The sequence below is a fragment of the Chelon labrosus genome (genome assembly GCF_963514085.1).
Source record: "Chelon labrosus genome assembly, chromosome: 18".
Lineage (NCBI taxonomy): Eukaryota > Metazoa > Chordata > Actinopteri > Mugiliformes > Mugilidae > Chelon > Chelon labrosus.
This window is the reverse complement of record NC_140351.1, coordinates 19,875,783-19,897,997: the sequence shown is the minus strand read 5'-3', so window position 1 is coordinate 19,897,997 and position 22,215 is coordinate 19,875,783. Positions and strand designations below refer to the sequence as shown.

The 22,215-nt window shown below is 43.9% G+C and overlaps 1 protein-coding gene across 3 annotated transcripts in view; it reads left to right on the top strand.

Annotated features, from left to right (window-relative positions):
- Nucleotides 1-22,215, top strand: part of sema5a (sema domain, seven thrombospondin repeats (type 1 and type 1-like), transmembrane domain (TM) and short cytoplasmic domain, (semaphorin) 5A) — a 134,308-nt gene that overhangs the window by 46,866 nt on the left and 65,227 nt on the right. For all 3 annotated transcript variants that reach the window (XM_084566062.1, XM_084566060.1, XM_084566061.1), the window contains 4 exons: nt 8,032-8,094; nt 12,495-12,593; nt 18,156-18,369; nt 19,678-19,963. In XM_084566062.1, the coding sequence (XP_084422188.1) occupies nt 8,032-8,094; nt 12,495-12,593; nt 18,156-18,369; nt 19,678-19,963 (662 nt within the window). The remainder of the gene's footprint in view (nt 1-8,031; nt 8,095-12,494; nt 12,594-18,155; nt 18,370-19,677; nt 19,964-22,215) is intronic.

Genomic DNA, 22,215 nt, shown 5'->3' with positions numbered 1-22,215 from the left:
ACCCCATCCCCATGTATCAGCCCTGTCAGATAATGCCCTATGGCAGTGATTTGTTCTTGCATGGCTGGCAGCGTTAAGAGGGGGGGCTGTGTATGGTTTTGACAGAGCAAAAGGCTTAGAGCCGATGTAATACAAACAGCCTGTAATACGTTTAAGAGTTGGATATAATTACCATATGATCGATGACTGATCTCATCCCGTGTGTGCATGCATAAAAACATTTCTGGAGGAAAAAAAAGGAGAAAGAAACCAACACCAAGGTCTTCTGCTGCGCATATACCTGCTAGTTCTCTTGCCCGTGGATGCAGTGTGATGAGTTGTTTTCAAACCTTTTGCAAGGCAGAAAATGAACTCTCAGTACCTGGTAGTCTGTATTACAGGGGGTTTAGAGAGTACCGGCGCTTAGGGTGGTAGCAGCTAAACACTACTGGTCTATTGCACATATTGAGCTGAGACAAGGAGATTGATCAAGCTGGGGCGCCAGCAACCCTAATCTCCTCAGTAAATGCCCTCCTTGCTGGAGGTAATGAAAAATAGAAAACACCAACAACATCAGAAGTTGGACAGAAAAATGACCTTTATTAAAAGAGTTGATGTTCAGCCATGAGAAGTTTTACTCTTCAATCCCCTGTGTGTCTTTTAAGGCCACTCCACAGACTTCGTCTTCAAAAAGTCCTCAAAGTAGAGGGAGTTCAGTCCCTTAGGAGATATACACGGATCAGGGGCAGCACGGTGCACAGTGGGTAGCGTTGGTGCCTCACAGCAAGAAGGTCGCTGCTTCGAATCCCCGGGGCGGAGGCCTTTCTGTGTGGAGTTTGCATGTTCTCCCCGTGTCTGCGTGGGTTTTCTCCGGGCACTCCGGTTTCCTCCCATCATCAAAACATGCTAGGTGCTAGGCACCGGTCAGGTTGGCCCACAGTGGCGGCGCGCGCGAGTGCAGCGGCTCAGGACCAACCCTCCATGTCTGACCACATAATTTCGTTATATGATACTTGTATAATATAATGACAAATAAAGCTCTTTACCCCTTTACCTTAACATTATGACCACCTTACTCGTCAGAGAGTGGACATAGGCCTTCTGAGGGTGTCCTGTGGTGTCTAGCAAAAGGATGCTGTTAGTGGGGGCCTTTGGGTCCTATGGGTTGATGCTTGATCAGTTTGGGATCTAGTGAATTTGGAGGTCAGGTAGACTTGTAGTCAAGACCGCCTAAACCGAGACCAAGACACTACCAAGACCAGAGAGTATCAAGACCAAGAAAGACCAAGTCAAGACCAAGACTAGTTCAGCTCGAGACTGAGACCGAGACCAAAAAAAAACCTAGTTTTTCTTAGCATGATAGGCTCATAGGGCCACACAGAAGAGGACTTAAGTCTTAACCATTATACTTACCACATCCAACATTTAATAAAATAAAATATATAATAATAAAATAAGGCTGCATTGCATGTTGATCATGTAGGCACGAGAGGGATTAAGCCTGTGTGTGTGTGTTCTCACGGTGACGGATTGACAGACTGTGTGCAGCGACACCGTACCGTACCGTAACCCCAGATGTCTGGTGAAAGTGGATGTGGTCCCTCTTGTCTCCGTTAAGCACGCTTTGCAAAATTTGCATATTGCAGAATGCTTCTTCTTGTTAGTTGTGTGGCAAACAAACTCTCTGTAAAACCAAACCTGACGACTGACGAATTCGCCGACATTTTGCATGAGAGGACGAGCGCCAACGCCTTCTGGGTCACAAAATGCATGTGATTGGTACTTGAAGGGGGCGTATAATGATATAAAAAAAAAAAAAAAAAAAAAATGTGCCTGCCTGGATATTATAGGTTACAAATCCCTTCCAAACTGCTCAGCCAGTCCGAGACATTGCAAGACCGAGAGACCCGAGACCGAGACAAGACCGAGAACAAAGACTGTCGGGGCCGTGACAAGACCAAGACCACGAAAAAGTCGTCTCGAGACCGGTCTCGAGACCAAGACCGGTCTCGAGACCAAGACCGATCTCAAGAACTACAAGTCTAAGGCCAGGTCAACCCCTTGTGCTGTTCTTCATGTTTTTTTAGTTGTTCTTAAAGCATTTCTGTGTGTGTGTCTGTGTCAGGCTGCATCCTGCTGGGGATGGCTGCTGCCATCAATGAGTGTCATTGCTGTGGGGTGGGGGTGCCTGGTCTGGTCTAGGTGGGTGGTACATGTCTAAGTAATATCCACATGAATGCCAGGTCCAAAAGTTTCCCAGCAGAACACTGAATTGTCACAAGATGGTCAATGTTATTAACGTCTCCTGTCAGTGGTTTTAATGTTGTGGCTGGTCTGTGTAGAAAGGCTTGTCTAAGGAACCCTTAACAACCCAGAGGGACATTTACCAAACCGTAGTAAAAAATATCCCACATTACATGAACTTCTGAGAATGGTCTGAAACTGATCGGGCTTGAACTGGGAAGAGTCAGGCCATGAAGCATGAGTCAGCCCTCCTCGTAGTAGCAGCGAGCCGAGTTAACATCTAAAAAGTCCAGGAGTTTTTTTTTTTTTTTTTCTTTCTGCAGTGTCTCAGCAGCCTGAAGAGGCCTTCCTCTCCCTGTCAACCTCTACCCTCTTCCTCACTGATCTGGAAAACACTGTCAAGAACAAAAGGTGGATACTTTTTCCCCTTGCTCTACTTTCAAAGTTGTGTAGAAAAAAAAAAAAAAAAGACTTAACTCTGCTCAACTAATGAGACATTTAGGGTGACCACCGCCAAAAGAATTTGCAATGAAATCTGCAACTGCAAAGTACAGTTTCCTCTCCCTGCCTACTGGTGAACCCCACATTACATCTCACATCTGTTCAGTATTGTCCTTCTGCCCCCGGTGTCTCTCATTCAGTTCCCTGAACTCAGCCGCTGCCAACCTCGGGCAGGCAAATCAATGCTGGCAGGGCCATTTCCCATTGTGTTGCCAGGACTGATGAATGGCCAAGCCAGCTCCATGCACCACTCAGCCTTGTGTTCCTGTCCGCACCTAAAGCTCCTCAAATTATCCCCTTTGACGCTGTTCAATACCCAAATAAAATAATCCCCCTCTGCCCATTTGTAGCTTCATCTTGCACACCTGCTCTGGTAAAAAGCGGCACACTTCCATGCTGCTCCTGAAAAAGCCCTAATTGAGCGGGCCGAAAGTGCCCGAATATTCAGTCACAATGAAAGCCTGTTGAATTCTCATTATTCCAACCAAAGGCACTAATGTATAAAAATAAATAAATAAAGGAATCCGCTTTTAGGGTGGTGTTTCCGTGCTACATCGAAACAGGATGCAGACGATGAGGCAGAGCTTCAGCAGCAACACAGTGTAGCAGCATTAGTCAATAAGCGCTGGGATGAGGAGGATCGGTGGCATTGTTCACCATTCAATACAGCCGAGGAGGAGAAAATAGAGGGGATCCACTCCAGCCTCCCCCCCCCCCTCTCTCTCTCTCTCTATTTCCTCCTGCATTGGCACACAGAAACACTATCCATAACAGCTCCCCTTGGCAACAGACACTGTACGGTGTTGATATGTACATTGTGCCTCCATTTTTCTTTGCTTCCCCTCGTATTGCCGTGCCATTAAGAAGGAAGGCGGGTCTAAAAGAAAACAAAAGGCTCCTTCCGCTCTTCCGTGCTGTATTTCACGAGCCCATCTCTTGCAATTACACTCCGTCAGCCAGACAATTAGACCTGCTAATCAGTAGCTAACAGAGGCCGTCGTATTTAGCTCGGGAAGCGTTGCTAATTCAATTACTGGAACACTAACACGGCCATTTAAATGCATAGAATAAAAGGCATGATAGGAGGTGGAGATACAGGCGCTCGCACGTTCCGTGATGCCACGGAGATGATGGCATATTTACGCAAAACGCTGGTGAGTGTTAGTGAGAGGCACGGGGGGGGGGGGGGGTCACTTCTACGCTGACTTATCTGTTTTACGGTGTGACGATGACACGCTCGGTGACTCAGGCTCAGGCTGAGACGCGACACCCAGGCCCGTTTCGTGTGTAAATCTTTCAGCAGCTTACATCAGCAGACATCACTACTGAATGGTAAACATTGTGCGAGCACATCTGAAGGTAATATCGGCTATTCATAAGACAGATTAGATTTCCCCTGCAGGATTTGTCCGGCCCTTGCGCCACAACCCGCCGTCCCGTTGTAATGAGACGCGCGGCCAGTCGTTTCCGTAAAGCCAGACGGCTGTCAGCAGCCAGTGTGGACCCTCTTTATGCAAAACGAATTCCATATCATGTCTGGAAACTGCTGTTTTGGAATTCAGCTCCTCTCTTTCTCCCTCCTCCATCTTACCGACTACTTCACTCTGCCCACATAGTCTCCCTTGTTCTGTCTGACTCCTAAGTTAGACTCTGTTTTCTCTTTGTTGTGTGTTTTTTTTTCTTTTTTCTTTTTTCTTTTTTGTCTGTTTGTCCCTTATTCTCCTTTTTTTCCGTCCTTCTCTCTGTCTCGGTCTATCTCCCACTCTGCCCACGCTCCCCCTTTGTAGCTCTCCTGCACCCACCCCATGGCGACAATAGCCCCTCAGTGTGAGGGCTGACGAGAAGCCCGGGCACAATGGTTCATCTCTGAGGGCTGCACCCATTACGAGGGCAGGAGAGAGGGTGGACGCGAGGAGCACGGCATATCAGGAATTTTTTTCTTCATCTTCCCTGAAACGACGAACGTCTGCCAAATTCTCTCTGCCGCACTCTGGATTTCTGCATCTTAATCTCGCTTTATCTCACTTAAAGGATTATTCCAGTCCATTACAACTTAGGTATTGTTTTCAAGTGTTTGCCAGTATACCCTCTGGTAATAATAAGTCTCTCCACTTTGCCAAACAAAGTGGGTTGCAAGAAAAAAAAACGAAGAACGGTAGAATAATTACTTGAGTGGCTCGCATCAAAGTTCACCAAGAAAACTGGATACGCCTTCTGAGATAGTGCCACATTTACTCTCATAAAAATGTCTCACCGCTTCCAACTTTTTAAGCCCAAAGAGAATATGCACAAGATTCCCTTTCCACTCGAGCTATTTGAGAGCGTGTTCATTAGAGACGTCCTCTCACTGGGCCACTAACTTCCTGTTGTCTCGACGCAATGCGAAGTTTGTGAAATAATCCACTTTTCCGCCAACTTTCCTAATGTATTGGTCCGAACGGACTGAATTCCATGTGTTTTTGGGAGCTGAGCGCTACACATGTTCCTGCAGGAGTGAGTGTGACCGGTGCAGCAGAAATGCCTCACAGCCCAGCGCTATTGCTGGGGGCTTGCACCAACTACCTGATACGACTATTGATTTAAAGATGAGCAAACCCTCAGTGTGGGTGGCCGTTGTCATCTTGGCTGTGCCATTCCACCTAACTCTTGACTGATTCAATAATGGGCAACGAGGTGGAGTGTGGGTGACGCCAAGTCAGACAGGTGGTGACCGGAGAGTTCACCCTCCTGTCACTCAAAGCAGCTATTCTCTAAGTCATGCATAAATCTAAGTCTTGATATGATTCGCACAGTTGGCCCGAATGAGGAGATTAGCTATAGAAACTAAACGCATTTTATTTTATTTTATGTCTGCTGTAAAGTCGGGGATTTTGGATTTTGAACATGGACGACTATGGACAGTCATGTCTTTTAGAACCAGCCTCTAGTGGCCATTTGAGGAACTGCAGTAATTAGCATTAGCAATTAGGAGTTATAACTGACAACCGTGCTTGCTGAATAATTATGTTAATTATAATATTCTTTTATCATCGGTATATGTTGAGCTTTTCCATAAAGCGGAATTCTTTTCTCCAAATGGTGATTTACATACAGTTTTTTTCTTCTGCTCTAATTCAACACCCTCATCCCCTTTGCTAAATTCATTCCTTCCGTCTCATCTTCTATGTTTCCCCTCTACGTCTTTATTACAGTTTGCGCTCGGTGACAGAAGCACAGTACAGGGCCTCCGCAAGGCAGCTCCCTCTTGTAAAGCCAAGAAAAATTATTATTTAACGACAGCACATTCCAGACATATTTCAGTCCACGACAGCTTCATCTCTGGAGCACAGGGGCTGAACAATAGCATGTTAATGAGCTTTTAATGTTTCTTAATGACACTAGTGACTGCCATTGCGTGGCTCTTCCGTACTCTGGACCATTTGAGACGGGGCAGTCCGATTGGGTGCCTTTAGTGGTCAATGATGCCAGCTTATTCCCCACTTACTGGCTTATGGACATCACCCTTCAGTAGCCATAACGTTGATGTCTTAAAGATGTAACAAGAATATGTAGTGTTCTGAAAATATGCTACGCTGAATGATGATGAATCGCATAATCTCCCTGTAATGATAAAAGCAACCGCTTCGCTCCCATTAATGCGATCTCAGGTGGTAATTTTGCATTGTGTTACGATTGATTTTTACGCAGAACGCGAGTGAGTTAGGTTTCAGGCCATTAACAGGTTTTCTCCCCCCGTTGCGATTGACGAAAGCACTTTTCGGCGCCCACATTGAATTCAGCCGGGGCCAGCTGTGGTGCTGTGTGCGTGTGTGTGCAGGCTGCGCCGCTTGTGCTGCTTGTGCTGATGTGTGTGGTTTGTGGCTGCGGTGGATGCGTGGCCCCGGAATAGCCGGCTTTGGCCTGGAATGTGAACTGACACACACACACACACAGAGGAGGGAAGCCAGCTCCCATTAATGCTCCGTATCTTATCCTCGCTGAATAGTACCACACACCCTGAGCTCTTTCCTCCCTCTAAGCTCCCTTCTGTTGCCGCCTGTGTGTGCATTTATGTGTGTGTAAGTACAGTGCTATGCCTCCCAAAGCCTGCTGAGGCAGAAAGCAAGGGCCTTGTCATAAAACACACACGTTAACTTGAAGAGGAAATTAAGGAAGTTCTCCTAAGTGCTGAGGGGGATTCAGCTTTCCTTTCCCCCTTTGTCCTGGCATAAAACACCCCTGATACCAAGGTGAAATCTAATATATTCTCTATCAGTTAGTGATATTTACTATATTCCCTCAGGGAGTGGAGCCTGCACTTCTGGCCGCTCGTTATTGAAGGAAAAGCGTATTTCTGTGGCCAAAAAGGACGCTGAATAGTTTTACTTCTGGAGACTTTTTCGTGACTTGCCATTGAGTATCACAGAGCCAGCCATTATTGCCGTCAAGGATTCCTCTTTCTGCCCGTCGCTCGGAGCTGGTGCCAGCGACAGCTAATTCTACCTGTCACAACCGCGATGGTTGTAGTGGCCCGGCGCTGACCCAGGGCCAACACTCATGTCATGAATTTTAACAAAGAGGGGGGCCCCCTTCCCCAGAGGTCACGATGAAATTAAATGGTAGGATCCGAAGCACACCGGTGTCGTCACCCTCGGCGGAGACACGTCGAGGTTTTCTCTTCTTATTCTTCTCCCTTCTGTAGTAAAACTTAAAATCCCCCTGTTTCTCTCTCACATGTAAATCACTTTGACATCCTACTCTAGGGACTCGCCTGTTATGTCGAAAGATCCCTCCTTTTCCCTCACACATAAATCAAATTGACGTTCTTCTGCGCGCTCCTGCCACTTGTTTCTTGAGGTCTCTGCTTGGTATGCACCTTAATTGGATTCTGTGTCTGCATTTAACATGGCTTACCAAAACTTGCGTGCGCTTGTAAGTGTGTACGCTCGAGATTGAGAGTACAGTGGAGATGCGATGTCAAAAACAGTTACCATTCACTTCTGTTTTAATCCGCTCCTCCCACCCGAGTCAAGAATTATCGGCGCCCACGAATCAGTTCTGCAGCTCGTCACTGTATGGTTTTCACATTACTTTTGTCTAAGTGTGTTTTCTAGTCTTCTGTGGCGTGCGAATTGCCAGGCTTGTCACCAGACACCAAATTGCCTTCAAAATGCTGGGAATGTTGCCACAGTCGAGAGCCGGGCATGGTTTTGTTTGGGTTTCCTGAGTGTTTTCAAAGCGCTTCATGCTCACATCGCACCCAATTTTTTTTTGCTTCTTCTTGATGGTTTATTGTGAGCCTTACGCTGCTATTCTCTGTCTCCGCAGGAGGCTGAGTGGCACTGCGATGAATTCACCAAGGGAGCCTGCTTCAGCCGTGGAAAATCTGAGGTGAGTTTAAGTGACGCCCGAACACAATATTACACTGCTGTAGCAGACATTTCTCACTATATTGAGAACTTTTTGGTGTTGTAAAAGACAAAAAACACTATTGCCCGCTGTAAAAGGTGTCAAGAAGTCAGCTTCTCTAGTAGTTTACTGGCTTTAATGAAGTCAGTTAAAACATTCTGGTGATTAAGTGAACAGTCAGTTTCAGGGATGTGTGCCATGTAGATGCTAATATATTTCCAACTCTACACGTTGTTTTAGAGATGCAAACTCGTCAAAAGCCCTATTCACATGGCACTAGTTTTACGACTTTTTTCTGCCTCTATTAGGGTGGAAGTTCACCCATTTTAGACAGATGAAATAATTAAATCAAGCATTAATGTGTTCATTAGCGAAGATGAAGCTGATTTAAATACTGGCAGGTCATTCGTAATTTCTTCCTCGGGATCAATAGTCTTATCACATCTTTTATTTTTTCATTGTTAAAAATATATATATTTTTTTAATCAGTTAGAATTTGCAAAGTAATTAAAGCTGTCAGAAAGTGTAAAATGTCCTCTGACATGCAGTGGAGTCAAGCGGAAAGTAGCAGAGACATAACTATGCGTCGTAAATTTGAGTAAATCTCAAGGTTTGCTTATCCCATGCGAATGCGCCACATGAAACGCAGACGGAGGGGGGTAATTTCTAAATCACACGACATCCCCAGGTAAAACTAATCCCGTGTGAATAGGGCTAAAGCTTAATTTATACTTGTGTGTTGAGTATAATATGCTTAGGTGCACCATAGCTCCATACTCCACTGCATGGCTTGATACGCCAGAAATCCCCAGAAATGTTATTACGTATTAAAGCTACACAGACTTTAAGAACAGTGTCTGGTTCAAAGTGTATCTCCTGGTCCGTGTGAACGAGCACAGAAAATAGAAAATAAACTCGCCATATCCTCCGACTTCTTGTCTTTTTTCCTCATTGTTGTAATTTCTATTAAAGTAACTTTTGTTCAACGTTTATTAGCATTAACTCGAACATGATCCTATCTGGCTGTCATTGTTTGATGCGCATGAAGAAACCTTGTGGCGTAGAAATCACACCTCCAGCTAGTGTTTTGACACCATAACAGAGTGACCTCAGTCAGTTGCCATGCTAGTAGCCCTGTGATGCTGTGATCTGAGCTAAACCATAGACTGTATATAAATATGGACAATGCATCCCCACTTCCTTGCATTAGCCAAACTGAACCTATTTTCCTGGGGATACGGGCAGTGCTTGAGTATGCATCAGTATTAACATATTAACTATCATATTAACTATCTAAAATGACTGAAATCATGCTTGAGAAAAAATTGTTTGATGTGTATTTTAGTGTTTTAGTTTGACCCGAGTCCCATCCACTAGCATGGAGGGGTGGAGCTTATAACATATACTGCAGCCAGTCACCAGGGGGAGCTCTACTTGCTTTAGCTTCACTTGTTGGTTGTTCTGTCATCCATCTTTATACTGTCTACGAGCTAAACGGTAACATCAGCATGCTAACACGATCACGACTTTGCTAATGTGCTGGTGTTCAGCCGGTAAATAGTAAATTACTAAATGGCCTTGTATTTATTTGGTGCTTTTCTACTTACTGGAACTCAAAGCGCTTTACAGTCACAGTGGCACATCTACCCATCCGCTCACACAAGCACACACCAGTGCCAAACACTGGGAGCGACTGGGGGTTCAGTGACTTGCTCAAGGTTGTTTACCACATAGCACTAAATGATCGCATGCTGCCATTTAACTCAAGATGAGGATGTGAATGTTATCACATTTGCAGCAATTTGGTCTTACAAATATTTGGCATTGCCATCTTCCGTGCCATGCCTCGAAATAAAGTTGCCCAAGCTTTACTCATGGTAATTATGGATTCCTTCCTCTGATTTGATAACACACCCAAGATCCCCAGAAGATTACCAATAAAGTGATACTTATGTGTGAAACCGATTGTACACAGTATTCTGAATTGCAGCAGCCTCCATGATTATTCAACGTTTTCCTACGGGTTTGGATACCTACAAAAATAACTCATGATTGAATGCTGTTTACAAGTGCAACTGGAGGCCCCAGATGTTGGACTTTCCCACCAGCAGTGGTGGTACATAATAACTGGCTGTGAAACAAAAAAAAAAAAAAAAGTCACAGATCTCCTTGCATTGTCACAGACACACAGCTGATCAGTTTCAAAGAGCACATCATAACCAAACAGCAGACTAAATTCAAACCGTCAAGTTATGATGAAACATAATGTAATGATTCATCCTTACATATAGACTCTCTGGGAATCCCTTCTTTGTATGTGGGATTGACCTCAAAGAGGATTTAAATCAACTTAATGTGAAGTAAAAAGCTTCCCAACCGCACCTAAATCGTATTTATAGATTCGTGTACAGAGGGAGTTCCCATTGTTTTAGTAGTTTCTCTCGGTGCACAAGTGTATGTTTTTGTATGTGGTTAGCTGGCATGCTCTTGCCTACAGAACAGATGGTTTGAAGTTGAACTTGTTCTGTAGGTGAACTGCCCAGCCCTGATCCCTCGCTCTCTGTGTGTATGTGTGCGCGCCGCTGTGTATTTATCCTCCTGTGAAAGGTGGTTAGGGACCCATAATAGGCATGCACGGGCTGGCCGGCAGAAGATAGCCATTGTAAATTACAGAGCAAAGCTACCTCAGTCCTTGAGAGCCGCTGCTGTCTGGCAAAGCCGAATTGTTTTGCTCACTATTGCCTTCTGAGGATCAGTTCCTGTGATGTACACTAAGAATGGCATTAAAAGACTTCATTCTCCAGCAGCTGACAGGGCTTTCGATAGTTTATTACCAAGCACGCGCAGCAATATACCATCGCTTAAGCTATTACAGAGATACCATCACTGTGCTTTGAGTGAATTTGCAAGTGATTGTATTTTTTTTTTCCCTAATGCACGTATACTCTCTTCTCTCATGTATTTGATTTATTTCATATGAGAGAAGAAAGGAGAGTTAAATTGACTTGACAGGACTTGATTGCCGCTTCTGTTTTGTTTTATAATGCGAGAGCCAAGCACACAGCAGCCTCTGTATTACAGTACGGGCAGCGGAACATTTATCAGGAAGTTTTCATAAACAAGTCAAGACTGTGAAGCTGGGCAAATATTAAATGTGCCGTTATTTACCGCCGAAACAAACCGCGGAGAAGAACTGAATTATGCCGACCCCTTCGCGACACAGCCCCGCTCCTACACCCACACATACAAGGATACAGCGCATAACAGGCTGCACAAAAAGCTCGGTTATATAGGCAGTCTTTACAAGTGTGCCTACTCATGCGCACATCTTCTGATTTGAAGACAAACATATAAACGCATACACACATACTTAAAGCTGTGCTTAGCACCAGGAAACGAGTTGTTTTATGAGTCAGCCTTCATCTTGATAGGGGGGAATAAAAGCCCTTACCCCGCCTTCTTTCCATCTCCGCTACCATGCCATCCACTCCTAAATCAGACCCTCAAGAGGGGGAGCAAGGGGAGGAGGGTTCGCCCTGGGCACCTCAAGTGGCTCAGACAATAGCAGATTTACAGGGTTTTAAATTTCTACGAGGGGCCCTCACCAACCCAGCCATGGCCCCTTACAGATGGAGGGGACCCTGTGAGTTTATTACATTGTCCTAGGACAAAAATAAATGCCCTTCGCTGACATGAATACTGACTACTGTTGTTGCATTTACTTCTGAATGACTTTTGGTGATGGAAATCACCAGAAAGCCTCCCTATGATGTTGAGAGTTCACAACGTTCAGCGGCAATCAATCATTCAATCAATCATTCCCTCCGTCAGTCGCGTTTTATATGTCGAGCGCTTTTAACCAGGTACTGAGTGGTTTTGCAAGAAACTGCACGCCGAAACCTCAAAGGAGGAGCGGGCCAAAAACAGAGCGGCGAGCATGTACTTCACCACAATTTAGAGAAAAGTGCTTTGAATTGATTAATGTAGAGAGCGAGCATAAAAGAAACATGAATGAAATATATGAGAGGCTGCTTTTTTTTCTGCTTTTTGACCAGTCAACAGAGCCAAGGCAATTTTCTAAACTAATCCTGAGTGGTCCTCTCCCACGGCCCTTGTATTTATCTGTTCTCCACCTTATTCAGATCCCTCTCCAGACCTGGTCCCTGCTGAATTAAGATGTGACAGGGCTAAGCCGTGTGGACATTAGCCGTGATTTGACTCTCTCTAGCTTGGCCACGTTTTCGTCAGCCCTCCTTTGGTTCCATGTGTTTTTCTCATGAAGTGTAATTTTGTCCCTCTGCCTAATGCTGCTGTTTGTCAGTGGATGGATAATGGCACTGCTGCTAACGGTGATATGTGTGTTTGCTGGTGTGTTTCCACAGGAGGAGTGCCAGAACTACATCAGGGTGCTGCTGGTGAATGGAAACAGGCTGTTTACCTGTGGAACCAATGCCTTCACCCCCATCTGCACCAACCGAACGGTACGACCAACAGCACGGTTTCTCTTGGTTTTTACCATGCTACCTTAATGTCACTGAACCTTCACAGAAATGATTCCTTACCCAGTTATTGAAATTATTAACTATTATTAACTATTTCGGTCAGAAAAAAAAACAAAACATAACACATACGGTGTGGCTCCGGACCCTACGCCGGACGGCAGTTGCACTCGCAATTGTGTACAAAGTGAAACTCGACACAGCTCACTAGTCACTGCCTAACATTTTAGTGGCGTCATTACAGAACACTGCCGACACACACCAGCACACAAGTATAAATGCTTTCACTGGTGCGTCCCCCAACGGTGTAGGCTCCTTCTAGAACGGCTGTAGGAGTCTAAACCAAACTTTATGTTTATTTTCTTAATGTAAGGGGTGAGCGTTGGCAGCAATGTATGAATGTAGAGATAGGGATAAAAAAAGAATCACTATTAATGATTATATTATCAACTAAAGTCAGTTGTTAGACTCCTACAACTTGAAACGTTATGGTATTGCTAGCGAATTAGCTAGCATGCTAATTGGCTAGCATGTTTAGTTCTAGTCAGGCTATCTAAACAAAGCCAAAACAAAGAAATCTGCTGAGCGTGTCCACCTGAAACTAACATGGACATCACCCACATGTTCTAAATAAAAGCCTTAACTGCCCCACCAGTCATTTAGATCTGAAAAAGTAGCTCAAGAAGGAACTCCCAACTCCCAACCGCTTTTGTTTTAGCTTTGTTTTAGATACAGCATGACCTGAGAATCCTCACACACCTCCCCAGCCATTTTTTTTCGCAGTGAAAGTGAGTGTTATTTCAAACACACTGGCTGGGAGTTTGGGCATCTCAAGTTATCCCAATAAGATGTGTTCTTGGTGATGAAGTTCGTATGTTAGTTGTTGCCGTTTTCTTGTTGGCTCTCGCCATTTTTATGTTGGCTGACAGTGGCCTCTATACTGGTGATAAAAAGAAATCTTTCGGTCCAACTCGGCTTAAATACACAGGTAAGACATGTTTTTAAGTGGAAAGGTGTCTCGCATTCTGGCAGGAAGTAGAATTCATCGAGCATCAACTGGCTTGCACTTGAACACATGCCCGTTGTGTTCCAGGTTATGTTGTCAGATGGGCTGAAATTTCATGTAGTGAGTGGATTGTTTTTCATAGCCAATTTAGCAACTTGGGTTTCTTATGAACACTTGACAATTATTCATAATAAAGTTTGATTCAAATCACAGGAGTTTCTTGGTAGAAACGCCAAAACAGGATGACCTTAATATATGAAAGAAACCTGTGGAAAACAGAATTGCGTTTATTTTCATGCTACAATGAATTCATTTGGACATGAATAGATATTTTTTATTTTTTTTTATTTATCTTTATACCATCCGAGCATTGAGTTGTGCCCTCCTCATTTGAATCATGAATGGTGGACGCACACATTCGTCTTTTTTGCAAATGAAAATAATAATTTCTGTGCAATGAAATGCAGCCTTTCCTCAATTATTCAGTGATGTTAGGTGCATCTTCAATAATTAATATCTTTCAGTACAACCAGACCGGGTAGCAAAGTTTTCTGAAAACAAAAACTTTTTCAGACTAGTCTGGCCTTGCAAGGTGTAGCTGTCCCTCCAAAAATCTCACATCTATGTTTCAGTACAGCATGGGAGCTGACAACAGCCATGGCTGTTCTCGACTTATGCAAGAAAGGTTTTCAATAAGTTATTACTCTTGTATAATAAAATAGCATTGGAAATTATACTAAACTGTTGCTGGTTGAGCCGACAATGTCAGAAGGAAAGGTCAAGGATGATCAAGACGTTTAATTGAGTTGCAAATTAGTTATGATCTTGGTATCACCGGACTCACTCCCTAAGCTATTGTGGCTTTCATTTCCTCCTGTTGTGCAGTCAGGGATGTACACTAATTATAAATTTAATCTCATTAAACTCTCTTATTTAAGAAGTCGTGTTACCTCAAACTTGTTAAGTGTCGTAATCAAAATATTGCCTTGAGCTTATTACTCCTGATAATCATGGCGTCGGCCTCCCAGTAAACACACTCCTTTGCCTAATGTGTGCTGCTTTGCCCTTCTTCATGAATTACTGCCTTTACTTTACTTTGCTCCACTTCTTTGTCACATTTTTTTTCTCCTGCAGTGTGTTTTATTCTGGCGCAATGCAAGGTTTTCACTCCTCCCCCTCATGTGCCTTTATATTACCTGTAGCTCTTAATCCTCCATCTGAGCGGATGTTTAGTCATTGCTATTGTGTTTCAGCCAACTCTCGACGCAGCAAGGGCAGCCCAAGATTTTTCTTGTCTATTAGCCATCAGTTGGCAACCTACCGCAGCCCTTTCCCTTTTATTATAAAAGTGCACTGCGCTAATGATCATGTTTCTTTCCAACTAAAGCGTCAAATAATCTGCTGCGTCGCAGTTGGTAACAAATGCCCGGTGATGTTAAGTATAGAGCAATATTCAAAATGTCAGCGTATTGTAGCTACCTTAGAACAGCGACAGGGCCATGTCAGATATCTACGTCTCCTTCTTCTGGATTTTTGGAGAAGAAGCCAGGGGTTTACTATTATGATGACATTTGTTTTTGTCCAAAAGCACTGCATCCAAAGGTCACCGGCTCATAATGACTGTTTACCGCTGTGAAAATACATATAGTTGAAATGTCATGACATTATTACAGCAGTGTTTCATCAGGCGCTGTCATATTTACCCACTGTATGTCCGTTAATGTGAAACACGGGTTGGGAACGGCGGCGGCAATGGAATCACGCTCAGACAGATTTACTATCAGCTGCGATGATGAACGGGGAATGAGTTGAATATTAATGCTTTAATAAGCGCTCCTGAGGTTTTAGATTAAACAGCTGTTAACCATTTGATATTTGACTGGCTTTCTTTATTGTGTCTTCTTCTCCTGTAATGGTTTTATTGCATCTGACTGGAGAATTAGCAGAGGTGTCAAAAGAAAGAGAGAGAACCCACTTACCTTGTATCTTAAGGCTCATTTAGGGTACTGCGGGACATAGACGCCGAGCTCAGTTTTACCTCCAACAGCCATTGCATGGAAACTTTTAAAATGTAGTGTCATTCTGTAACCACTGATGAACTTTTGTACGGCACGTACCCTTCCCCTTATCCTAAAAAGCCAGTCACCTGCTTTATAACCAGTCTACCTACACCTGAAGGACAAAGGCCTTTGAAGACAACAGATTTTAGCCAGAGAAGACACATGGTTTGAAAGAGGAGTAATGGAAGCCATTTATGTTAGATTGGAAAAACCTTCTCTAAACAGAGGAGGTGGACTGAGATACAATTTGCGATCAATTTACAACACAGTCTAAACTTCTATCCCCAAGAAGCTTCACCACCATTCACACCTTGAATCTGGAGCCTTTGACTGTTAATGGGTCATTAGAGGACCATTCATTTGGGAAAGAGGACAGGGACAGTGACATGTAAGTACCCAGCCATTGACAGACACGAGTCAAGCAAGTCTCTGATGGGCTACACCCACAGATGTTCCTTCTTAAGCCTCAGCTCCCCACCAGTCCCTTAGAACTGAAGGAGCCAGTGACTACTCGGATGAGTGGCGAAACGTCTTCAAGTAACTCTACAAGTCCAGTTGCCCTTCTTTAATGTTTTTGGATATACCAAAAATGACCTGGATGACTCAGAACCTTCACAGACAATCATCTTGTTGCACTGACGGAAATAAAGCTCACAAGACACAGCTTATTAATGTTATGTATGCAACTTACAGTGTGCAATGTGTACAGAAGCTGTGTGTGGCATTCTGCTCACACTCACTTGACAAATAGCTCCTGTGATGTGTCTTTTGCCTGCCACCCACAGTGGGATACCATTGACAACCCTGTCCACTAACACATCTCAGATCACACATAGAGCTTGTGGCTAGGTTTCCTGTCATGGTTAAAAATTCTCCCAGTAGCAACAATAGTGTCTCAGTAGCAACCGGCTCTCACAGCTAAACTCTGAGCTGTCTCTTTCTAAAAACTCTCCATCAGAGGCGTTTCAGTGTCCTGCTCGCGCAGCTGCCGCGACCACTACAGAGACGACTTTCACTTCGTTTCCTCAAAATGCAACGGATGCGCTGCAGTATTTATCACTCCTCCTCTAGTTTTTCTAAACGACCCAATTGACCTTAAAATGACTGTTCCGGCCCACAGAAAGCGTCAATACCAGGCTTTCATCTGAGCTCAGACAAGGCTCTGTTTTGTCGTGGTTTGGTTTGAACAGGATTTAAACCCAGATCCAAATGGACCAGCTCCAGGAAAGTGGCCGAAGGAGTCGAGCGGTTCCACCAGTGCACTACCCAGAACAGAGTCGGGTCTTCTTTATGGAAGAAGGGAGGGAATCCACATATCATTCAGTCAGTGAAATGTGTGGCGAGAGAGAAGAGATTTAAATCATTCCAGGCGTGTGCTGTCACTGGACGTTCTGCGGCGCAATCAAAGATGCGGAGGCCGAGTGACTGATAGAAAAGTAATTGCGAATAGAATCATTTACATGATCATTTGCGCATTTCTAAACCTGAGATTAGTGCAATCTGCATCATGCACATGCCCTCGGAACTTAGATGAACTTGGACGGAAGCACAAACCACGAGCTAATCCCCCTTATACTGTGTTTACTTTTGCACCATAAAATATAATTACATCTTGGATTTAAAAATTGCATTACTCATATTTTAGTATTCAAGGCCGAGTCACAGAGCTACGGTCTGCAATTTTTTTTTTTTTTAAGTAGGAATCAGTGCAGCATGTCGGGGCTAAGCCAGGGTCATGCTGTAAAGTATTTTTAAAAACCGGGGAGTTTGGATTTGGCTTCGTATTCAAAGGCGCCGCGCGACAGAAGACTGCATCTCGCATCAGGCCTTTTTTGAGCTGAGAAAGGATTCTCAAAGATGTGGTATAATAATGTTATACCCAGACAAACAGCTGGCCATCCAGCAGAGACATCAAACACCAAACCATGAAACACTGCAGCCAGGAGTGCGTTGATTTAAGAAGCCTGTTTTAGAAATTTTATTGGTTTCCTAACAGGTGGTTTCTTAACATCGAAGCAGCTGCTGTGCTGTGTGTTTGACGTTACTAATGATTCTAAATGTGTTTTCTGATTATGCTTCCTGCTACTGAAGGTTTTGCTCGTATATATCTTTGTGTGTGTTTCACAGTCGATGTAAACCAAACAAAACATAATGAGATGAAGTGGTTTTTTTTCGTCTGCCCCATTTGCATATTGGCAGGAACAAACAAAACATTACCAGACTCCTCCAGTTTGCATTTTAATGCTGCCCTTTGATACGCCGGCCTATATTCTTATGCCGGTTATGCTGCAACAATCTATTATGTGGAAACAATAAGAAAGTGCATCTTATTCCAATGGGACTGCATCTTATTTTTAACACTCTTATTACTAACAATCTGAATCATTTCCTAGTTTCTTGGCAATGCCTGCTTCCCGTCACCTCCGTTTTTCCTCGCTCAAACTTCCTGCATCATCTTCTTGTCTCTCTGCATCGCAGCTGACCAATCTGACGGAGATCCACGATCAGATCAGTGGAATGGCTCGGTGTCCCTACAACCCGCTCCACAACTCCACCGCCCTCATCACCTCCAGCGGGGAGCTTTACGCCGCCACCGCCATGGACTTCTCTGGACGAGACCCCGCCATTTACCGCAGCCTGGGCGGCCTGCCACCGCTGCGCACCGCCCAGTACAACTCCAAGTGGCTCAACGGTAAGGAGCTGCCAAAGTTTGCCATCAAGATAAATGTTACACTTTATGTAAATGTGTGTGAAGGCTCTGAGATAAATTGCCCTTTAAAACAGAGACAAACATAATGGAGTCTTGTTTTTCGTGCATCGTGTTTTCTTCCTTTACAGCTCTTGCGCTAACATTATCGCTGCAGCTGGTGGGGATTTCATTTCTTGCTCAAGGATGCTTGAGCGTGGCAGACGCTTTTCTAGCAAGGGACTTGGAATCTGTCCCTCTTGAAGGATTGTTTTCCTCCTCAAATCACCTCTGTGCTGCTCATCGTAGTGAGGCGAATGCTCTGTTAATGGAGATCCTCTCCTCATAATTGTTCATTTGCCTTTTATCGCTGAAAACGATTAATTTAAAAGTTAGTAAGCAACGAGAAAATCTTTATATTTACCTCCCCCTTTTTTTGAGTAGGAGCAGAGAGTTGTGAATCAGTCAAAAATCAATGTCTCGTTCCCTGAAAGCTCAGACCCACTTCAAGCACAAACCTCCTCAGAGCAGATTGGGGGAACTTCAGACCGCTTAAAGCGTCCAGCCTACAGAGGAGCAGGTCAATCAGTATCTTGTCAGCGAGTGACTTTTATCTGATTCACATTTAAGTTAAATTGAAAAAAATAAATTAAAAACTACCACATACATTTCTTGGCAGCAACCTTCTGGGAGAAGGTTTAATAACTAATTTTATGGCGAATTGATTTTTCTCCTCTGTCTCCCGCTGTACTGCCCTCCAAAGGTGCAGAGGAGAAAGGGGTTGAAATGAGGTGGGGGCGAGAAACACTTTCATTTAAAGCTGAATTAAATCACTGTCAGCGAGAATAAAGTGCACGGTTTAGATCCAATAATGCCATACATAAAGATGAACGTCTTATCCGTGACAGTGTCGCGGGGGTCGCGTGTTTCAGATAGGGCGAGAGCTATTACGCTACACCTGTTTTGGCCATTTCTCATCCTAACCTTTAGGTTTGGGGAGTGAAAAATGAGTTTTCTTATTACAACACAATGCCATTAATAACGTGGCCTGTAGTTATTAATCCTGATCACCTGCTGTTGTGTGGGCTGCTTGCTCACACACACCGCGAGTCAATCAGTCATAACACGTACCCGTTTGCTCTCCCGTTCCCTTTTACTCCCACAGACTTAAATATTTTTCTTTTGCTATTTTTCTTCGTCTCTCCGCACCTCATCTTTCTCTTGGTTGTCTTCGTTCTTTCTACGGCTTTTTTTTCTTTCTGACGTGCTCCCTCCCACTGATTTTCCTCCTTCCTTGTCACCTCTCCTCTCCAGAACCGAATTTCGTCTCCTCCTACGATATCGGCAACTTCACCTACTTCTTCTTCCGGGAAAACGCAGTGGAGCACGACTGCGGCCGGACGGTGTTCTCCCGCGCCGGGCGTGTCTGTAAAAATGACATCGGTGGCCGATTCCTCCTGGAGGACACCTGGACCACCTTCATGAAGGCCAGGCTGAACTGCTCCAGACCCGGAGAGATCCCCTTCAACTACAACGAGTTGCAGGGCACCTTCTACTTGCCTGAGCTGGAGCTGCTCTACGGCATTTTTACCACCAACGTGTGAGTGACACGAGGTTTTTCTAGTTGTAAAATGTACATTGTGCCATCACAAATTGCATGCACTCCTTAACTTTAACTTTAGTTCCTGTTAAACCCCAAACACTCCATTCTCACATGGCTTAAATTCACTTTGCTGTAACAATCGTGGCAAATGGACCACTCCAGAGACATAGGAAGACAAATAGGCCTATCATTACTAACCTGCAACTGTTAAAATGACAACTATCAGATTTTATCATCTGTAGCTAGCAATGAAATTAACTGGATGGTACCTTCAGCTACCCAGCTGTTCCGGAGTTGTAACTCTAAAAATTGAGTCTTAAATATGCACACAGAGGTACAAAAGTACTGTACATAGAAACATTTGATCTTTATTATATATATATTGCAGGTGTAATAGTTCATAATGAAGGCAAAAAACATGGAACGGCACAACACTGCTCTACCTTCACTTTTAACTCTACATTCAAGATCACATATTCAACAAAACACTTTAATTTGCGTCTTTCAAAATTCCTTAGCTAATAAAACTGCTCTAAATTTCCCAGCTCTTTTCAAATTGTTACCTCATTTGCCTGAAACTGCTTCGAAAGAAATTTCCAGACTTTGTAAATGTGTCCGGATTGAATTAATATTCGAGTTGTTTGATTTGGATTTTGAAAGTCATTTTCTGCAATCCCCATGGCTATGTTTGATGTCTGAACCCTCAAAATGATAAAAAATAATATATGATTTTTCTTCTATTCTTCGTGGTGGTGTTACCAAACACTAGCTGCATATCACGAACATCACATTCATGGCCTACATGAACACACAGGTACACCGATCAGACATAACATTATGACCACCTTCCTAATATTGTGTAGGTCTCCCTTGTGCCTCCAAAACAGTTGTGACTCATCAGAGAATGGACATGGGCCTTCTGAGGGTGTCCTGTGGTGTCTGGCAACAGAATGTTTTTAGTGAGGGCCTTTGGCAGGGATGTATGGTCAGGGGAGGCAGGTGAGGCAGTGCCTCATCTGACATCATTGAAAGTAATGACGATAAAATAAATGATACTATTGACAAAGTAAATTGTACTATTTGTCCATTGGACTGTCAAAATTGCTGAATTTACGGATTTCCTGTGTAAATACTGTGAGAGACATGAGTTGAGGCAGCAGCAGGGAGCTGAGCCTCACCTCGAACTGTGCAATCTGTCACAAACTGGGTTAGCCTCGTGCCTTTGGCGCGTGCCTGTGGCTAACTCTCTGTATGTCACCAGTATAATGGTTGTACACACATCTATCATATGTCATAATTTCCCATAGCCTAGTTAATGTATTTCATGTACGAGTGTAACACATTTAGCCATGTTGATCTGACTAAACGGCTCTGAAAAAGCACGAGATGAGGCAGCCAGTACTTCTGCCTCATGGAAGAGGACGCTAGTGAGCCACGGGTTCATGGTGTTGCTCTTCTTCTACGCTGAGTCAACTGTTCGGCAGTGGTACATTTATTGGGATAGAAGATTGTATATCTAAGCTTAAAACATTCTGAAAACTAGACCTTCAGTCAAAACAGGAAGTGGTAAATGATGGAAGATATTTAGCTGAACAGTCTCTTTTAAAAATGGATCAAACTATCACAAAAAAAAAATTAACAACTCATTACTACTATTAGCTGTATAATATATATTTGATTAAGATGAAGATTTGGTTTTAAATTCAAATCTTTTGATGTGTATTGTTTGTTTTTCACACTGGGTACTCTCGTGTTAAATGAGTATGAATGAGCTGTGGAACTGCGACGGCAAACGTGCTCTCTCTCTCTTATCCTCCCTCTTAACCCCTATAGATTTTACAATGTTCCTATGGCCAAAAACCGTACCTGTATGTGCGTAAAGAATGCTCATTTACGATATGAAACTTAACCAGTTAGTGTGGAATGTCAAATTATTCCATTGGGTTTCTAATTGTAAATCTGTGCCTCACCAGCCACAAACCTCACCGCACGTCACTGGCCTTTGAGGGGAGGGGCCTCTGTGGATCATCCCACAGATACTTGATCAGTTCGGGATCTAGTGAATTTGGAGGCCAGGTCAACACCTTGTGCTGTTCTTCATGTTTTAGTGTGTGTTCCTGTGTCTGTGTCAGGCTGCATCCTGCCGGGGATGGCTGCTGCCATCAAGGAGTGTCATTGCTATGGGGTGGGGGTACCTGGTCTGGTCTAGGTGGGTGCTACATGTCTAAGTAACATCCACATGAATGCCA